At 51.6% G+C, this 15,398-nt stretch overlaps 1 protein-coding gene across 1 annotated transcript; it reads right to left on the minus strand.

The window, feature by feature from the left end:
• Positions 1-6,697: 6,697 nt before the first annotated feature.
• Positions 6,698-10,620, minus strand: LYPD3 (LY6/PLAUR domain containing 3). The gene is made up of 5 exons (XM_069457178.1): positions 10,539-10,620; positions 9,914-10,045; positions 9,282-9,452; positions 8,870-9,031; positions 6,698-7,685 (listed from the first exon to the last, which is right to left on the minus strand). The coding sequence occupies exons 1-5, from the start codon at positions 10,618-10,620 to the stop codon at positions 7,186-7,188; spliced, it is 1,047 nt and encodes a 348-aa protein (XP_069313279.1). The 3' UTR covers positions 6,698-7,185.
• Positions 10,621-15,398: the final 4,778 nt, after the last annotated feature.

The raw sequence follows: 15,398 nt of genomic DNA on the forward strand, positions 1-15,398 counted from the left end.
TTCCTGTGTTAAAGCAAGCCAAGCAGAGACATCGGTTCCAGCGTAAAAACAGTTCTGACTCGGCCCACTGGGAAGTTTACCACGATGCTCATCAAGGCCATTAGGATTCCAGTAGGCAAGCAACCGGCTTCATGCTAATGATAGACAGGTCAGAGGTGGGGTGGACCCAGGAAAGGATGACGGGCATATGGGGGCAGAGGAAACGTTTAAAAAACAAAACAAAAGCAGAAAAAGACTAAAGAGTAAGCCGGCTAAATTTTCCCTCATCCGCTCTCTAACCCGTCCCCAGTGCTCGGCATTGTTGCCACTGCCACGTGGGTAGAGGTTTCTTCTCTGGCTCCCCCGCGGGCTCCGGCACTGTAGCATAGGGGTTTCTGCATCTGCTCCATCCGTGCAGCAGCCCTGGCCACGTGTGGCTATTTGAGCAATTAAAACATGGCAAGTGGGACTGAGGGGCTGAATTCTCAATTTTATTTAATCGTAGTGATCTTTAACTCAAATGTAGGTAGCCAACCGTGGCTCCTGGGCGGTACTACACAGTGGGCTGTGGAAAAGCAGGGCAGGGCCTCCCCCGTGGAAGTTCCTCAAGACTTACAGGGAAACTAGTTGTTTTAGGGGCATCCGCTAGGGTCCGACGGCCTGGGTTCAAATCCCAGCTCTGGGAAACCTCGAGGAAGTGACTTAATCTCGTCTGTACTTCAGCGTTTGCATCTGTAAAATGGAGCGGTGGAAGAGAGCCTTGCGAAATGTTACAAATCATTGAATCGAAGTGGAAGGCAAACAGACGCTCATTGCGTGATCTTTTCAACTTATCTGTGGGTGTGAAATTTTTCACAATAAAAGTTGGAAAACAAAGTGCTGATACCGTTCGCCAGAGTACGCTGAGTAACCAAAGATGCAGCTACCGTGTTCGCACAGAGAAACAACGGAGGTTTTTAAAAGTTGAAGAAGCATTTACTGGGCAAATATCTACTCTTTGCAAGGTGCAAGGGACATAAGGATTTTAAAAAATAATAACTTGTCAATCATACCTCAGTAAAGTTGAAAAAAGAAATAATAAGGCCGGGCGCGGTGGCTCACACCTGTAATCCTAGCACTCTGGGAGGCCGAGGTGGGTGGATCCCTCGAGGTCAGGAGTTCAAGAGCAGCCTGAGCTAGAGCAAGACCCCCATCTCTACTAAAAATAGAAAGAAATTATCTGGCCAACTAAAACATATATAAAAAAAATTAGCCGGGCATGGTGGTGCATGCCTGTAGTCCCAGCTACTCAGGAGGCTGAGGCAGGAGGATCGCTTGAGCTCAGGAGTTTGAGGTTGCTGTGAGCTAGGCTGACACCACGGCACTCACTCTAGCCTGGGCAACAAAGCGAGACTCTGTCTCAAAAAAAAAAAAAAAGAAAGGAAGAAATAATAGCACTATTGAGTACTTCCTAGATGCCAAGGATGTCCTGTTTATATATATATATATAAATATATAGATAGATAGATATATAGATATAAATGAGCATATTTATATCACAAATCTATTTTTATATAAAGATAAAATATAAATATTTATATATAAACATGTATATATAATTCCCCGAAGTTACCCTTTTACCACATTTATTTTGTCATTCTCTTTCTATGTGTAAATATTTTTTCCTAAACAGTTTGAAAGTCATTGCCAGACATTGCCCCTGTAGCCCTAAATAGGCACCAGTGTGCATTTCCTTAAAACAAGGACATTCTCTTACGTGATCATAGTGCATTTATCAAACTCAAGAAATTAACATGGAACATAAATGATTTCATTTGTAGACTTTATTGAGACTTTGTCAGCTGCTGCAGGAAGGTCTCTTGTAGCAGAAGAAAATCCTAGATCATACACTGCCTGTCCCCTTTCATCTGGAACAGAACCTCCGTTATTCTTTATTCTTCGTGTTTCGTGACACTGATATTTTTGGAGAAGAGACGTCAGTTATTTTGTAGAATGTCACTCAGTTAGGGCTTGTGTGATGTTTCCATGTGATTAGATTCAGGTTGCACATGTTTTGCTAAATACCCCGGAAGTGACGCCATGTCCTTTCTCCACGCCCGTATCAGGCACAGGCTGCCCGTTTGTCCCGTGACTAGTGAGGTTAACGCTGATCACTTGGTTAAAGTGGAGTCTGCCAGGTTTTTCCTATTTCATATCACTCTTTCCCTCTGTGTAATTAACAAGTCTCTTGTGGGGAGATAATTTGAGACAACGTATTATTAATACATATCCTGTTACTCCTCTAACTTGCACCCACTAGTTTTAGCAACCATTAGTGATGCTTACCTGAACCAACTATTATAATGATGGTTGCCAAATGTTCGGATTCCCTCATTCCTAACACATTCAGTAGTTGAATTTTTTTTGGTTTTTTGTTTGTTTGTTTGTTTTTGGTTTTTTTGAGACAGAGTCTTGCTCTGTCACCCAGGCTGGAGTGTAGTGGCATCATCATAGCTCACAGCAACCTCAAACTCCCAGGCTCAAGCGATCTTCCTACCTCAGCCTTCCAAGTAGCTGGGACTACAGGTGTGTGCCACCACCCCTGGCTAAGTTTTTCTATTTTTTTTTTTTTTTTGAGACAGAGTCTCCGTTTGTTGCCCGGGCTAGAGTGAGTGCCCTGGCATCAGCCTAGCTCACAGCAACCTCAAACTCCTGGGCTCAAGCGATCCTCCTGCCTCAGCCTCCCAGGTTGCTGGGACTACAGGCATGCGCCACCATGCCCCGATAATTTTTTCTATATATATTTTAGTTGGCCAGATAATTTCTTTCTATTTTTAGTAGAGACGGGGGGTCTCGATCTTGGTCAGGCTGGTCTTGAACTCCTGACCTTGAGCGATCCACCTGCTTCGGCCTCCCAGAGTGCTAGGATTACAGGCGTTGAGCCACTGCACCCAGTCTAAGTTTTTCTATTTTTGGTAGAGATGGGGGGGCGGGGGGGGGGATCTCACTCTTGCTCAGGCTGGTCTCCAACTCCTGACCTCAAGCAATCCTCCCGCCTCGGCTTCCCAGAATGCCAGAGTTACAGGTGTGAGCCACCACACCTGGTCCTAAATTGCATTCTTAATTGTTATAATCGCTCTTTTGCACACACCCTCAACTTCCAATTTCATCCTATGCACAGGGCGATCTAGCAGTCAATATGCAACAGTTTACCCACTCAGTGTCTGTACCCAGGTAAGTGACCAAAGCTGGAGAAAATTCACACAACCCTGCTGAAAAGTGTTATTTTAAATTCTATGACTGTACATAGGTTAAATTCAAATCCTTCAGTGGCCCCTTCCGCGTCCATTCACTTGCCTACTCTCCTATGTCATTTCTTCTCAACTGTCCACAAAGCTCCTGCTATCATCCCTTTGGAAAGAGATGGGGAGGGGATGGCAGGGAGAGCTGCTGGACACCAGTATGCCTGGAGAACTCTTCAGTCCTTTATACCTCTCCAGGCATGACAGCCGCCTTCTCAGGGAAGGAACACACAGTCTATGTGGCCACCATGAAACCCAGATTCAGTGCCAGCTGTTTATAATCACTCAAGCTTGAAGCCCATGGAATGTTAAAGCTACTCCTCTTGGAGCAGGAAGCGATTAGCCCATTGAGAAACAGTTTGGGTGAGGCTCCCCGTCCTGGGAGAAGGGGTTGGGGGACATCACACCCCCACCCAGTCACAGCTGGCCCAATGTCTAAGCAACACAAATGAGCTCTCAGAGACCCATGTCTACTAAAACTAGAAAAATTAGCTATGCGTGGTTGTGCACACCTGTAGTCCCAGTTAATTGGGAGGCTGAGGCAGGAGGAGGATCTCTTGGGCCCAGGAGTTTGACGTTGCTGTGAACTAGGCTGACGCCACAGCACTCTAGCCAGGGCAACAGAGCCAGACTCTGTTGCATCTAACTCTGCAATCTTATTTCAGCATTTTCTCTTTCATTGACTAATTATGCTTCCGTTTTGCCTATATGCTTTTGAATCAACATTACCATTGTGCTGGTTTCCTATGTGTGGAGCACTTACTTTATGCCACTGTACTTGACTTACATTATCAAGTTCGAGCCTCACAAGAGTCCTGTGGGTAGGAACTGTTACCATCCTCGTTTCACAGATAGGGAAATTGAGGCTTAAGAGAGAACTTCTCAGCACAATTTCACCCAGAGTGACATTACAGTGGTGGTACAAGGAACAGAGTAGCGACAGAGCTGGGATTTAAACTGGCATCATCTGGCACAAGCATAGGCTCTGAACTGTGTCCTTGTTAGTGGGTGGAATCCTGTTCCTCCCCCCCAAAAAGATATGTTGAAGTCCTAACCCTCGGTACCTGTGAATGTGACCTTATTTGGAAGTAAGGTCTTTGCAGATTTAATTAAGATGAGGTCATCAGGGTGGGCCTTAATCCAATACAACTTGGCATCCTGATAAGAAGAAGAAATTTGGACAGAGATTGGAGCGAGGCCTCTACGAGCCCTGGAACACCTGGGACTACCAGAAGCTGGAAGAGGTAAGATAGAAGGATCCTCCCTAGAGGCCTGGCAGGGAGCGTGGCACATTGGCCAGTGTTGCATTCACCTATAATTTATTTCCGCATTTCTGATTGCCCGTGCACATGCACTCTTTGAATTTCCTTTGAAATGGTGGCAATATTTTACCAGTTCCTTCATTAATTCAGTGAGATAAATATTTGATACGTGTTTATTATATATCTGTGTGAGATTCATGATTTTACTTTCTTAAAAATATTATCCTTTAGTGCTTCGGCTCTGAGAGTGTGGCATCACCCAACCCAGGCCTCAGCAGGACGCAGGGAGGCAGGACACACTAGGCGGGGGAGTCACAGAGGAGCTTGCAGGTCGGTAGACCCGGTAGACCCAGGCGGAGCGGTGCAAGAGGGAGAATCGTAAAGTCTATTCCCCGCTTTGGAAGTTCGCCCAAAGAAGGGAAAAAAGCCCCCTTGCAATAGAGGCGATGAAAGGAGGATTTTCAGCCCTAACACTCTCAGAAACCCAGAAGTCCTCTGACCTGCACCAGGGAGGTGGCGAAAACAGGCTCGGTGACCAAGCTCTCAGTCTGAACCCGTGTGACACGATGGTTAACAGCAGCTTAACAGCTCCTGCTCGTCAAAGCAAAAGTGCACCCGACAATGAGAAACCGGCCAGGAAGACTTGAACTCTGCTGAAACAAAGCATGCTAGGGTTTTCAGGAGCCAGAGTGAAAAAGGACATTGTAGGTCACCCGTGTTTGCTATTTGCTTTACCCAGAGGGAAAGGGAACTTTCTTGTACCTTCACGATAGGAGAGACTTTTACAACTTAGAGCAAGACACCCAGGTTAGGCTCTCACCTTCCTGGGGAAACTGTGCTATCTCCTTTGGTGTGTACATTTCAAAGAAATAGTTTCCACTCCTAGAGAAAGACACATCCTGGGTGTAAACTGGCAAGGGACTTCTAAAGAGATTTACACACATCTCAAAGGGGCAGAGAAGGAATTTACAATGACAAGTTTTCTTAAGTAAATGCTCTAAGAAAAGGGAGGGAAATGTCATATGGCGGTCTTGGTTGCGCTCTCTAAAGCTGACCTGCCTGGGTTCAAACCCAAGCTCCACTACGTATTAGCTGGGTGACCTAGGGTAAGTTTCTCAATCACTGGGCCTAATGTTGCCATCTTGTAAAACGCAGGTGATTAATACTTACCTCATAGGATGGTTGTGTCCATTAAATATATTAATCCATGTATGGCACTGAAAAACAGTACCCGGTACATAATAAATAGATTACTTGCTGTGAGTTAATTACTTCACTGTTCTGAGCCTCAGTTTCCCTAATCATCCCATCTGAGAATTTATGTGAAAAATTAAACGAGATTATAGAGGCAAACGCCAATAGCACAGGCCTGGCATCTGGTAAGACATTGTTGACTTACTAACATTCTATGACTATAGTTACTATTACTGACGTTACACTTGTACATGCCTACAGTACGTGTGGTATACCATAAGCGCTCATGCTCTCATTAATCCTCTACTTTGTAACTATAATCGTTATTTCCTATTGTTATGTTGTTAGTACTTCATACCATTCCCCATTATTAATAGGATATTGGCAATATTTCCATTATTATCTCACTGTTCCCCACATCTGATCCCCTCCCATCAAGCAGTCTCAAAGCCCCATTCCCAAGCCAGGCTCTTCCCTCTGGGACCCCTAGGGCCAGGCCTGCATCTGACTGGGGGAGCTGGAGGAGTCCCCAACACCAGGCAAAGACTGAGCAGCACTCTCAGGCCCTTTACACAAATGCAGCGGGTGAACCCCCCAAATGATCCTTAATAAACCAGATGGACGGCATGGAGGGCGGGGCCTGGGGACGGTGCACAAACCCAGATTAGACACAGCCTGCCTGTGCTCCCTAGAGTTGCTAAAAGCCCCGCGCACCCCTCCATGCTGCTTAATGGTTTCTCCCATCTCCCCTTCACCTGCTGGACCACCCACAAGCTGGTTAGACCGCAGGAGATTAAGGGAGATCAACCGGGACATCCCCCAGGGCTGTGGCCCTAGGTCTCGGCTCCTCCACTCTGTTAAAGGCCTCGGCATGCCAGCCCTAGCTCAGCTTCAAGGGGTGATTGTGAGAAATGAGGTGGAAATTACTCCTTTGAGGCAATATACAAAGCAGTTAAGTCTTTATTGAAGCCTTATGTGCCAGAAAACTAATCACACAGAGGCATAAGGCACAGTCCTGCCCTGGAAGAGCTCACAGTCTAGTAAGGAAGACGGAGGAGGAACCGACTCCCAGGAGATGGGGGGACCAGCGCCCCGCCCGCCCCCACATTCCAGGCTGGCCCGAGAAAGTAAGGGAAGCTTGTCATCCTCTCTCCCCCCTTTCCTGTGACAGCTGACTTTCCTCACGCTGTCCTAGGCATCATGAGGGGGTCCAGGGGAGACAAGGATGTGGGGGGTACAGTTGCTGCCCTCAAAAAGCTAGAACACCCCGGCAGGATATATACAACAGTAACTTTATTTCCCGAAGCCGCAAACCAGTGCAGCGGAAGCTGGGGATACTAGGAGACATCGGACGGAAGACTAGTGGCTGGGCCAGCCCAGTCCAGTGGTGGGAAAGGGGAGTCATGGGAACGGGGGGGGGGCCCAAGGCCAGGGGAGTAGGTGAGAGGGAAGTTTCCAGGTGGAGAAGCTCATAGTAGGACACCAGCGGCCACGGGCAACAGTAGAGCCACCAACCCGGCCACGGGAGCTGCAGAGCCTTTATTAGGGAGCTGCTGCTGGCTCCCATCTTTTGTGGGATACTGCCCCAAATTACTGCGGTCCTGGTGGACAACGGCGCCTCCAGCCAAGCTGGACTCCTCTTTCCTCGAGCCCTCAAGCTCTCCTTCCTTTGGAGGGGTCTGGCTGGTTGGGGCGGGGGTGGGTTTGGTGGTGGAGGTGGAGGTAGTTGGTGCCCGGGTGGAAGTGGTGACAGAAGTGGTTGAGGCCACAGTGGTGGGCTTTGGAGGGGGCATGAGCACAAGGGGTGGTATTCCAGATGAGAAGTACGTCTTGTTGCGGAGATCGGAGTTACAGCGGGACCCCTGGCAGCAGGAGCCGCTGAGTATGAACCCGGGGCCTGTCACCCCATCCCGGGTGCATAACTCATCCTGGACACAGCCCCGGACAGGCAAGGACACGGTCACATTAGCTGCAGGAGGGAGACACAGAGAGGTCAGTGGCTGGAGGGAGGGAAGTTGGCATAGTCAGATTGAAACTTAGGGGCATCAGGGGAAGACAAGAGCAGAGAACCCCCAAAATGGACAGAGGGGCTCTGCATCTGTTAATCCAAAAATCTCAACTCAGGCCCCACTCTGAGAAACAGAGACACTGTCTTTGGCATTTGGTGGACCATATTTCCCATGGTGCTTTGAGAGGGAAATTTCGCAGGCTGAACTACAAGTGTGCCTTGGAACAAAGTCTTGGTCTGGGACACACTTCTCACAAGACCAAAGGGCAGAACAACCTTCCCCTACATCCCTCTCACCGTTTCCTCCCCCTTCCCCCCCTCCAATGTCCCCACCAAAATTTAGTCTGAGAGTCACTACATCTTCCATAGTTCACCTGGCAGAGGACGGGGTTTGAAGAACTTCTCCCCTGGTTCCCTGAGGTAGGGGCCAGGAACCACCTCTCTCCTAATACTGGGGAACAGGTGGGGACCCCTCGAGTTTTAAGGACTCAGAACTAGATTCCTCTCCGTGTCTGGGTAGGAGCTTAGAGGCTTAAACACATTTCCCACGGCACATCCTCCTGTTCTGCATTTCCCCCCAAAAAAACTCTGGGACACAAGCAATATCCCCATGCTATATTGGGGGAAGAGACTGCATTTCCCATGATCTAACCGTGATCTAGACCATTTCCCGTGGTCTAACCGCTTTACAACAGCGGTCCCCAGCCTTTTTGGCACCAGGGACTGGTTTCATGGAAGACAATTTTTCCATGGAAGGGGAGTTGGAGGGACAGGGAGGGGGAGGCGGAGCTCAGGCGGTGATGCGAGCCACGGGGAGCAGAGCTGCATTGCTGGCCTGCCACTCAGCTCCTGCTGTGCGGGCCTTGGGAAGACAATTTTTCCAGGGACTGGGGGCAGGGTGCGGGGCGAGGAAGGGGGAGGCGAAGCTCAGGCGGCGACGCGCGGCCCGGTTCCTAACAGGCCAGGGACCAGCACCAGGCCATGGCCCGGGGCTGGGGATCGCGGCTCTACCAGACACTTAGCCTGCAGTTCCCAGAATGCGTCGGACGCCGGGGATCCTATGGGTAAAGGGCTCCCCACCGCCGAGGACGCCTCAGAAAGGCTACCACAATTCCTGTAGGGCCGGTGCTCCGGGGCTCGCTCACCTGCTGTCAAGGTGACGTTGCCATCAAAGCAGCCTTTGTAGACGCGGTCACCGGCGTTGTAGCACCTCACCACGGGCGGCGCCGTCCCCTGGCACGCCTCGCGGCTCAGCCCCACGCAGCTGTAGCACTCGGCGCCGTTGGGCTCGTACGCGCTCTCATTGCCTGCGGGGGACAGCGAGGAAGCGAAGGGGTCAGAGGACTCGGGAACAGCGGCTCGGCCTCTAGCCCCGCCCCCAGGGCGTGGCCGAGCTCCCTCGGTGACCCCGCCCACTGGCTCATAGCCCTGCCCCCAGCGTGCAACCTCCGCTTGCCTCCAGCAATGAAGCCCCGCCTGCTGCTTCTTGGCCCCGCCCACCTGGAGCGTGACCCCGCCCCCAGATTGTAGCTCCGCCCTGGGCCCGCCCTCACGGACCTGCTGGGTCGAGCGAGCGCGAGGTGAGGTTGAGCTTGGAGTTGCAGCGGTCCTGCGCGCACTGATGCAGCTGGATGAAGGCCAGCAGCCCGTGCAGGTCCAGTCCGCGGTCATTCTTGCCAGGGAGTCCCGAACCGCAACCTCGTACTGCCACTGAGAACTGTCCGTGGACTGTGGGGAGCGGGGGGGCGGGGTCAGAGGGGCGGGGCCTCGAATGGGACAATACCCGGGAACAGACAGGCTGGGCTCCGCGGGCGGGGGCCCCTGAAAGGACAGATCCGAGGGGAAAGAACCACAGAAGGACAGAGGGGCGGGGTCATGGAGGGTGAACCTCCAAGAGCTGCGTCCCAGGGGACCGACCGGCTGACACCCAGGGATAGGGAGGTCTCCGTGGTGGAGCAGAAAGGGTGGATAGGATGTGCCCTCGTCCCAGCCCAGAACCCCTCCAATCCCTGCTAGAGAAGGCCAGGCCCGCACCGAGGGGCGAGGCTGCGTTGAAGGGTCCAGGCCAGGCTGGAAGGGAGGGATGGAGCCGCGTTAAAGGGGTGTGGCCGGATTCAGAGAGGACTGTAAGAAGGCGGGGCTGGGCTGCAGGAGCTGGAGGGGTGCGCTGGACTAGGGGTCCCACTCACTGGTCTCCACTGCCCCCACGGCCTCTGTGCAGACGTCTACGCCCGGCGCGCACTTCACCGTCTTCATCTTGTGCGGGGAGCATCCGTCATCTGCCTTCTGTACGCAGCTGTAGCACTCCAGGGCCTGCGCTCCTGTGGGCGCGGAGTCCCGGGTAGAACCGAGCGATCCTGGGCAAAGCCTCCCTCCCCAGCAGAGAAATGATCCTTCCCACGCCCTCCGTCCCAGGGATGAGACAATCCTATTGCACACACTTTTCCAGGGCAGAAGGAGGGAAAACCTTCCCACGAATCTCGGGACACGAGATACACTGGACCCTTTTCCTCCGTACCGTGATGCCCGTGATGGGAGCATCCTTCCCACAGCCCGTGAGCCCACCGTAGCCGATCCCGGCCATGGAGCCCCTCATGCCAGGGTAGGGAGGGAAGATATCTTCTCACGGTTCTCTGCTCAGGATGGGAGAACTCTGCCCATAGCTCCTCTGCCCAGGACGGGAACTTTCTCCACAGTCCTCTCTGCCTATAGTGGGAGATCCTTCCCATAGCCCTTTCTGTAAGGGGCTGGGGCAGCCTCCTCCCTAAAAGCCCGCACTCTGCCCCCTCCGCCGCCTCCTGGCAGCAGACCCACCTTGGTGAAGCAGCAGCGGCAGCAGCAGCCAACCTGTAGCCCAGATCACTGCCTGGGTACCTGCTTTCCTGGCGGGGGCCATGGCTCCGTCCTGCTCCCTCGGCGTCCCCCCTGGGTGTGCCGCCTCCCAGCCCGGGCCCTCTTACCTGAGCCCAGGATGAGTAACCTACCCTCGGGCAACCCTGGCCTTGCCCAACCGGGCCAACTCAGCGTCCGCTGTGGGGCGGGGCTCCGCCCCTCGATGCGTCACCCAGAGGGAGAGCAGCCCCTGCCCTGTGCAGTCGCCAAGGAGGGAAAGGGCGGGGGTCGGGGCTCCCTGACAGTGCATGGGAGAAAGTCTGTGTGTCTGGGGAGTCGGGGTGGGGGCAGAGAGTACTGGGGCTCAAAGAGAGACAGGGGCCAGCCAACATGCTGCATTCAGTGACTGTTTAATGAGCATCTACAGTGTGCCTGTCTTTGCTCTGGGTGACGCTGGGGGTTAAGACTGAACCAGTGTCTGTCTTTGCACAACTCACAGCGCGACGGGAGCGACGGATGTTATTCAAATAATCATACAAATTGTTATTTACAACGGAGACTAGGACTATGAAGGAAGTGTAGGGAGCTACAGGAGGTGTGGAGTCTAGAAGTGGGACTGGTCAGTGAAGGCTTCTCGGAGAAGGTAATCTGAGATGTGACCTCAAAGACACGCAGGATTTAGCCAGGTGGAGCGGGTCAGAGAGGGGCTAAAGCACACTACAAGCAGAGGGAGCAGTGCGTGCAAAGGCCTAGAGGTGAGGGGTAGCACGGACCATGCAGACGCGGAGAGGAGAGCAACGTACCCGGAGCTCAGAGGGCCCAGGAAGCAATCATGCAAACCGAGGCAGAAGATCAGGTGGAGAGTCAGACTGTTCAGGGCACTGCAGGCCCTGAGAAAAGATTTTGACTAATTCTGGGAAGACTGGAGAGACATTGAGGGGATCTCAATCAGCTGGGGGACATGATCAGATTTGCTTCTTAATATGAACAAATTGAGAAATAGTGCAAATATCCATCAAGACGTGAATGGATCAGCAGCTGCTAAGGAAAAAAAGAGAAGTGAATGGAAAAAGGAAGAGTGGTTCACTCATCCAGTGGAACACCCACTGGATGAGCCCAAGACTGGGATATGCAGCAACACGGACGAATCTCAAAAGCTTGGTGTTGAGCTAAGGAAGCCTTAAGCCACACAGAACATACTGTGTAACTCCATTTATATGAAGTTCTAGGACAGACAAAACTAACCAGTGGTGGTAGAAGTCAGGACAGGCGTACGTTTGGGAGGGCACTGCCCCAAAGGAGCAACAGGGAGGAGCCCCCACTATCTTCATCTGGGTGGTAGCTACACGTGTGTGCAGACGTGTACACTTAGCACTTCACTGGATGTACATTATTCTTCAATAAAAACAAGGACACAGGTCAGTGTGGCCTCTGCATAGAAAAGAAAAAGGACTCCAGAAGGGGCTAGAGAGAAGGCTGGGAGGCCAGTGAAGGAGCTGGGAAGTTTTCCAGGTAAGAGAGAGAAAAGTCACCCCCGACCACCGGGAGTTGGCCTGGCACACACAGAGTGACTGTTCATAAATACTGTCACAGAGCACCAACATCCGACAAGGCCACGCTGTGTCGGCGAAGGATCAAGACAAAATTAGGACCACTCCGTAATCAGGTCTGGACACAGACACAAACAAGATCATTGTGCAAACCCCAAAATGACTAAGCATCCTCATATCCTGGCTAACATAAGTGGCTGCTTATATTATATTATGTATACATTGCAACTTTAACCTTGCCTGGTTTCTCCTACCTCATAAATAGGATTTATGAAAATACCCAATCACAGCATTAGCCCTACTTCGTGACAGTATCCGATATCCAGGGCAAAGCCCCACTTCCTTGCAGCAGCCCCAGAATCACCACACACAAGCCCAAATCCTAAAATAAGTCTTTTCTAACACCCCTTTTCTGAGACACCCCGCAGTCCCCCCAGGATGTGCATTCTCCCTCCTTGCAAGGAACAAGAAGTGCAACTCACTTGACCGCAGGTGGGGACCATTGACACAGGCAAGCGGTGATGTGCCTTGGCCTGGGGTGGTAGGAAAGGCAAGGTGAGACGTGGCAAGATGTAAAATATTTTAGGAGGAAGAAATTACTGATGGATCAAATGTGAGGGAAGAGGCAGTGGGAGGTTTCCAAGATGATTCCAGATAGCTCTTGCCATAAACCACATCATGCAAGTAATCCTAATGAATACTACGTATTCAGCATTTGCTATGTGCCAGAAACTTCTTTGAACATGGGGCACGAATTGTCTCTTGCAATCCTCATCGTTAAGGTAATATGATTTATTGAACACCTACTCTGTGCTTAGCACTTTCTTTGACTCCTCTCTGATTGTCGTGACAGCTCTGCAAAGAGAGGATCAAGCCCCATTTCACAGATGAGGAAACTGAGGTTGGGAGAGGCCTGGAAGGGACAGAACTGGGATTTAAATCCAGGGCTGTCTCTAAAGGCTCCAGGCCACTTGCCAGGGCCAGAGCCTGGTCTTAGGCCTGAGATGATATTTTGCAAAGGCCCTTGGTTTGGGAACCAGACGGACTTGGGTTTGAACCCCAAATCCGGTCCTGCTCTGCTGTGTGACCTCGAGCAAAGTGTCTTCCATTCTTTGATATGCAGAGACCTCCTCTGTAAACGAAGACAATGACAAAAGCACGTTTATTCAGGTTTATTCAGTGCTTCCCATGTGCCAGGCTCTTTTCCACACCCTTTACACACAACAGTCCTATGAGACATTTCTGAGATAGTCAATTTACAAATGGGGAAATCGAGGCAGGGAGAAGCTTCACAGCTTGCCCAGGGCCACACAGCTAGGAAGTGATGGAGGCAGTATTCGAACCCAGACAGTCTGCCTTGAGAACCTACAATTAGGTCCATGAGTACATTGGTTACCGGCTGTGAAACTTTGACAATTACTTGGCTTCTGTGTCCCCAACTGTAAAATGAGGATCTTAATAGTAACTGTTGTGGGGATTAATGTCAAATATATGTGAAATGCTTACAAAATAGGGCCTAGTTCTAGGTGCTACAAAGCATTAGCTATTGTTACTAGTAATACTAGGTGAAATAGATGATTATTATTACTGTTACTATTGGCTAACAATAGCCCCCCCTTCTCGAGCCCCAGCTGCATGCCAAAAGGGGTGCTCGGCCCTTTTATGACACCCTCTCCTTGAATTCTTAACAAGGGGGTAGAGAGGGACATCCATTTCGCAGAGGAGGAAACAAGACCCCAAGAGGGGAAGGTATTTGTCCAAGTTCACACGGCAAGGGAAGTTGCAAAGTCAGAAGTCAGACCCCGCGGCATCGGGCGGCTCGCTGTGCTGTCCGATGGCGGGATAAATAGCGGTTGTGCTCATAAAGATATTATCTCTTCCCCAGACCCTGTCGGGCACCCCCGTTTCCAACAATGACAAGCACCTCAGTCACATAGGTGGGGTCACTCAGCATCATGCTAAGGCCCAGAGAGAGAAAGTGAATGACTTCTTGTAGAGTCATTCAGCACCAGCCCCCGCCTCCCAGCCTTGGAATCTCAGCCTCACTTCTGGTTTGCTGTGTGACCCTGCATAAGTGCCTTCACCCCTCTGAGCCTCCAAGGTGTCCTTTTTATAATAAAGGAAGGGATGTCTTTCATGGTAGAATGGAGGAGTATCAAGTCCGGGATTGGACAGACTGAAATTTTAATCCTGCTTCTGCCACCCTCCTGCTGTGTGACCTCAAGCAACTCAAACTCCCTCTCTGAACTTCAGCTACTTCCTTTGCCAAAGGGGTCTGAAAACCCCTACCTTCTGAGGGACGGAGTGAGGACCCAGGGTGAGAGCACTGTTGTTATTGTGTGTGGTTCTGGGGCAGGAGGCCCTGCAGGCTCCAGCTGTGTGGGAGAGTTTCAGGGAGGAACCCCAACTGGCCCAACCGGAAGAACTAGCGTCTTGGGAGGGAGTGGGACCCAGGGTGGGGAGACTCCTCTTGCTCAGGCCTGCCTAGATTCTGGGCGCTGACCCCCACCTGGCCTAGGACCAGAGAACAGAGGGAGCTTTGGATGCAGGCTCCACTGCAGTCCGCGGCCTGCTGGCGGCTGGCTCTCCTCCAGCTCCCCTCCGCAGGCTTCACTGCAAAGAGATGCAGAGTCCGGTTCGGGGGTCACTGAGGAGGCGGCCCCCAGCACTGGAGGTCACACTGCTGGGCCTCAGACGAGGCTGGGGCCATATCCACTCTGGATTTCCTGTCACCTGGAGCAGAGCAGGCTCTGAGTCCAATGAGCCCAGCCTGTCTCAGACCCACTTCCTCTGGGACACACTGTCTGGGATGAGTCAGGGAAGGACGGGGTCAGGGGCCAGGACGACTGCATAATTTTCGGGGCACAGTGCAAAATGAAAATATGGGGACCTAATTCGAAAGGCAGGAAAAAGTGCTGTTCAAGGTACTGCCCCATAACTTGGGTGACCTGGTTGCTGGGTTCCCCTTCTCACCAGCTGCCCCCCACCACGCTTCACCCCAACATACCATGAGGCACAAGCACCGACCCCGATCCTCCCATGCCTGTACCGGGGCAGGGAGGGGATGGGAGACAGAACGTGTCCCGGGGAGGTGGAGCTGCCTGTGGGCTGCGCGCCAAGCCTCCCCATCATGCTCCATTATCCTCTCAGACTTCACTTTCATCTGTCAAAGATAAAATTATTAAGAATTTCCAGATGGTGCCCACAGAGCATTAAACAAAGGAGCAGGGCTCTTCTGAGCACAGGGAGCTGTCGTCTATACCGGTCACATGCCCGTGAAGCCAGATGCAGT

This window comes from Eulemur rufifrons, chromosome 24 (assembly GCF_041146395.1).
Source record: "Eulemur rufifrons isolate Redbay chromosome 24, OSU_ERuf_1, whole genome shotgun sequence".
In the NCBI taxonomy this organism is placed as follows: domain Eukaryota; kingdom Metazoa; phylum Chordata; class Mammalia; order Primates; family Lemuridae; genus Eulemur; species Eulemur rufifrons.

Coding starts and splice junctions, on each gene's coding strand:
- LYPD3 (XM_069457178.1), bottom strand. CDS start 10,620: ATGGCCCCCGCCAGGAAAGCAGGTACCCAGGCAGTGATCTGGGCTACA. Junction 9,032..9,281: donor GCGCTCGCTCGACCCAGCAG/GTCCGTGAGGGC, acceptor TGTCCCCCGCAG/GCAATGAGAGCGCGTACGAG. Junction 7,686..8,869: donor CAACGTCACCTTGACAGCAG/GTGAGCGAGCCC, acceptor TCCCTCCTGCAG/CTAATGTGACCGTGTCCTTG.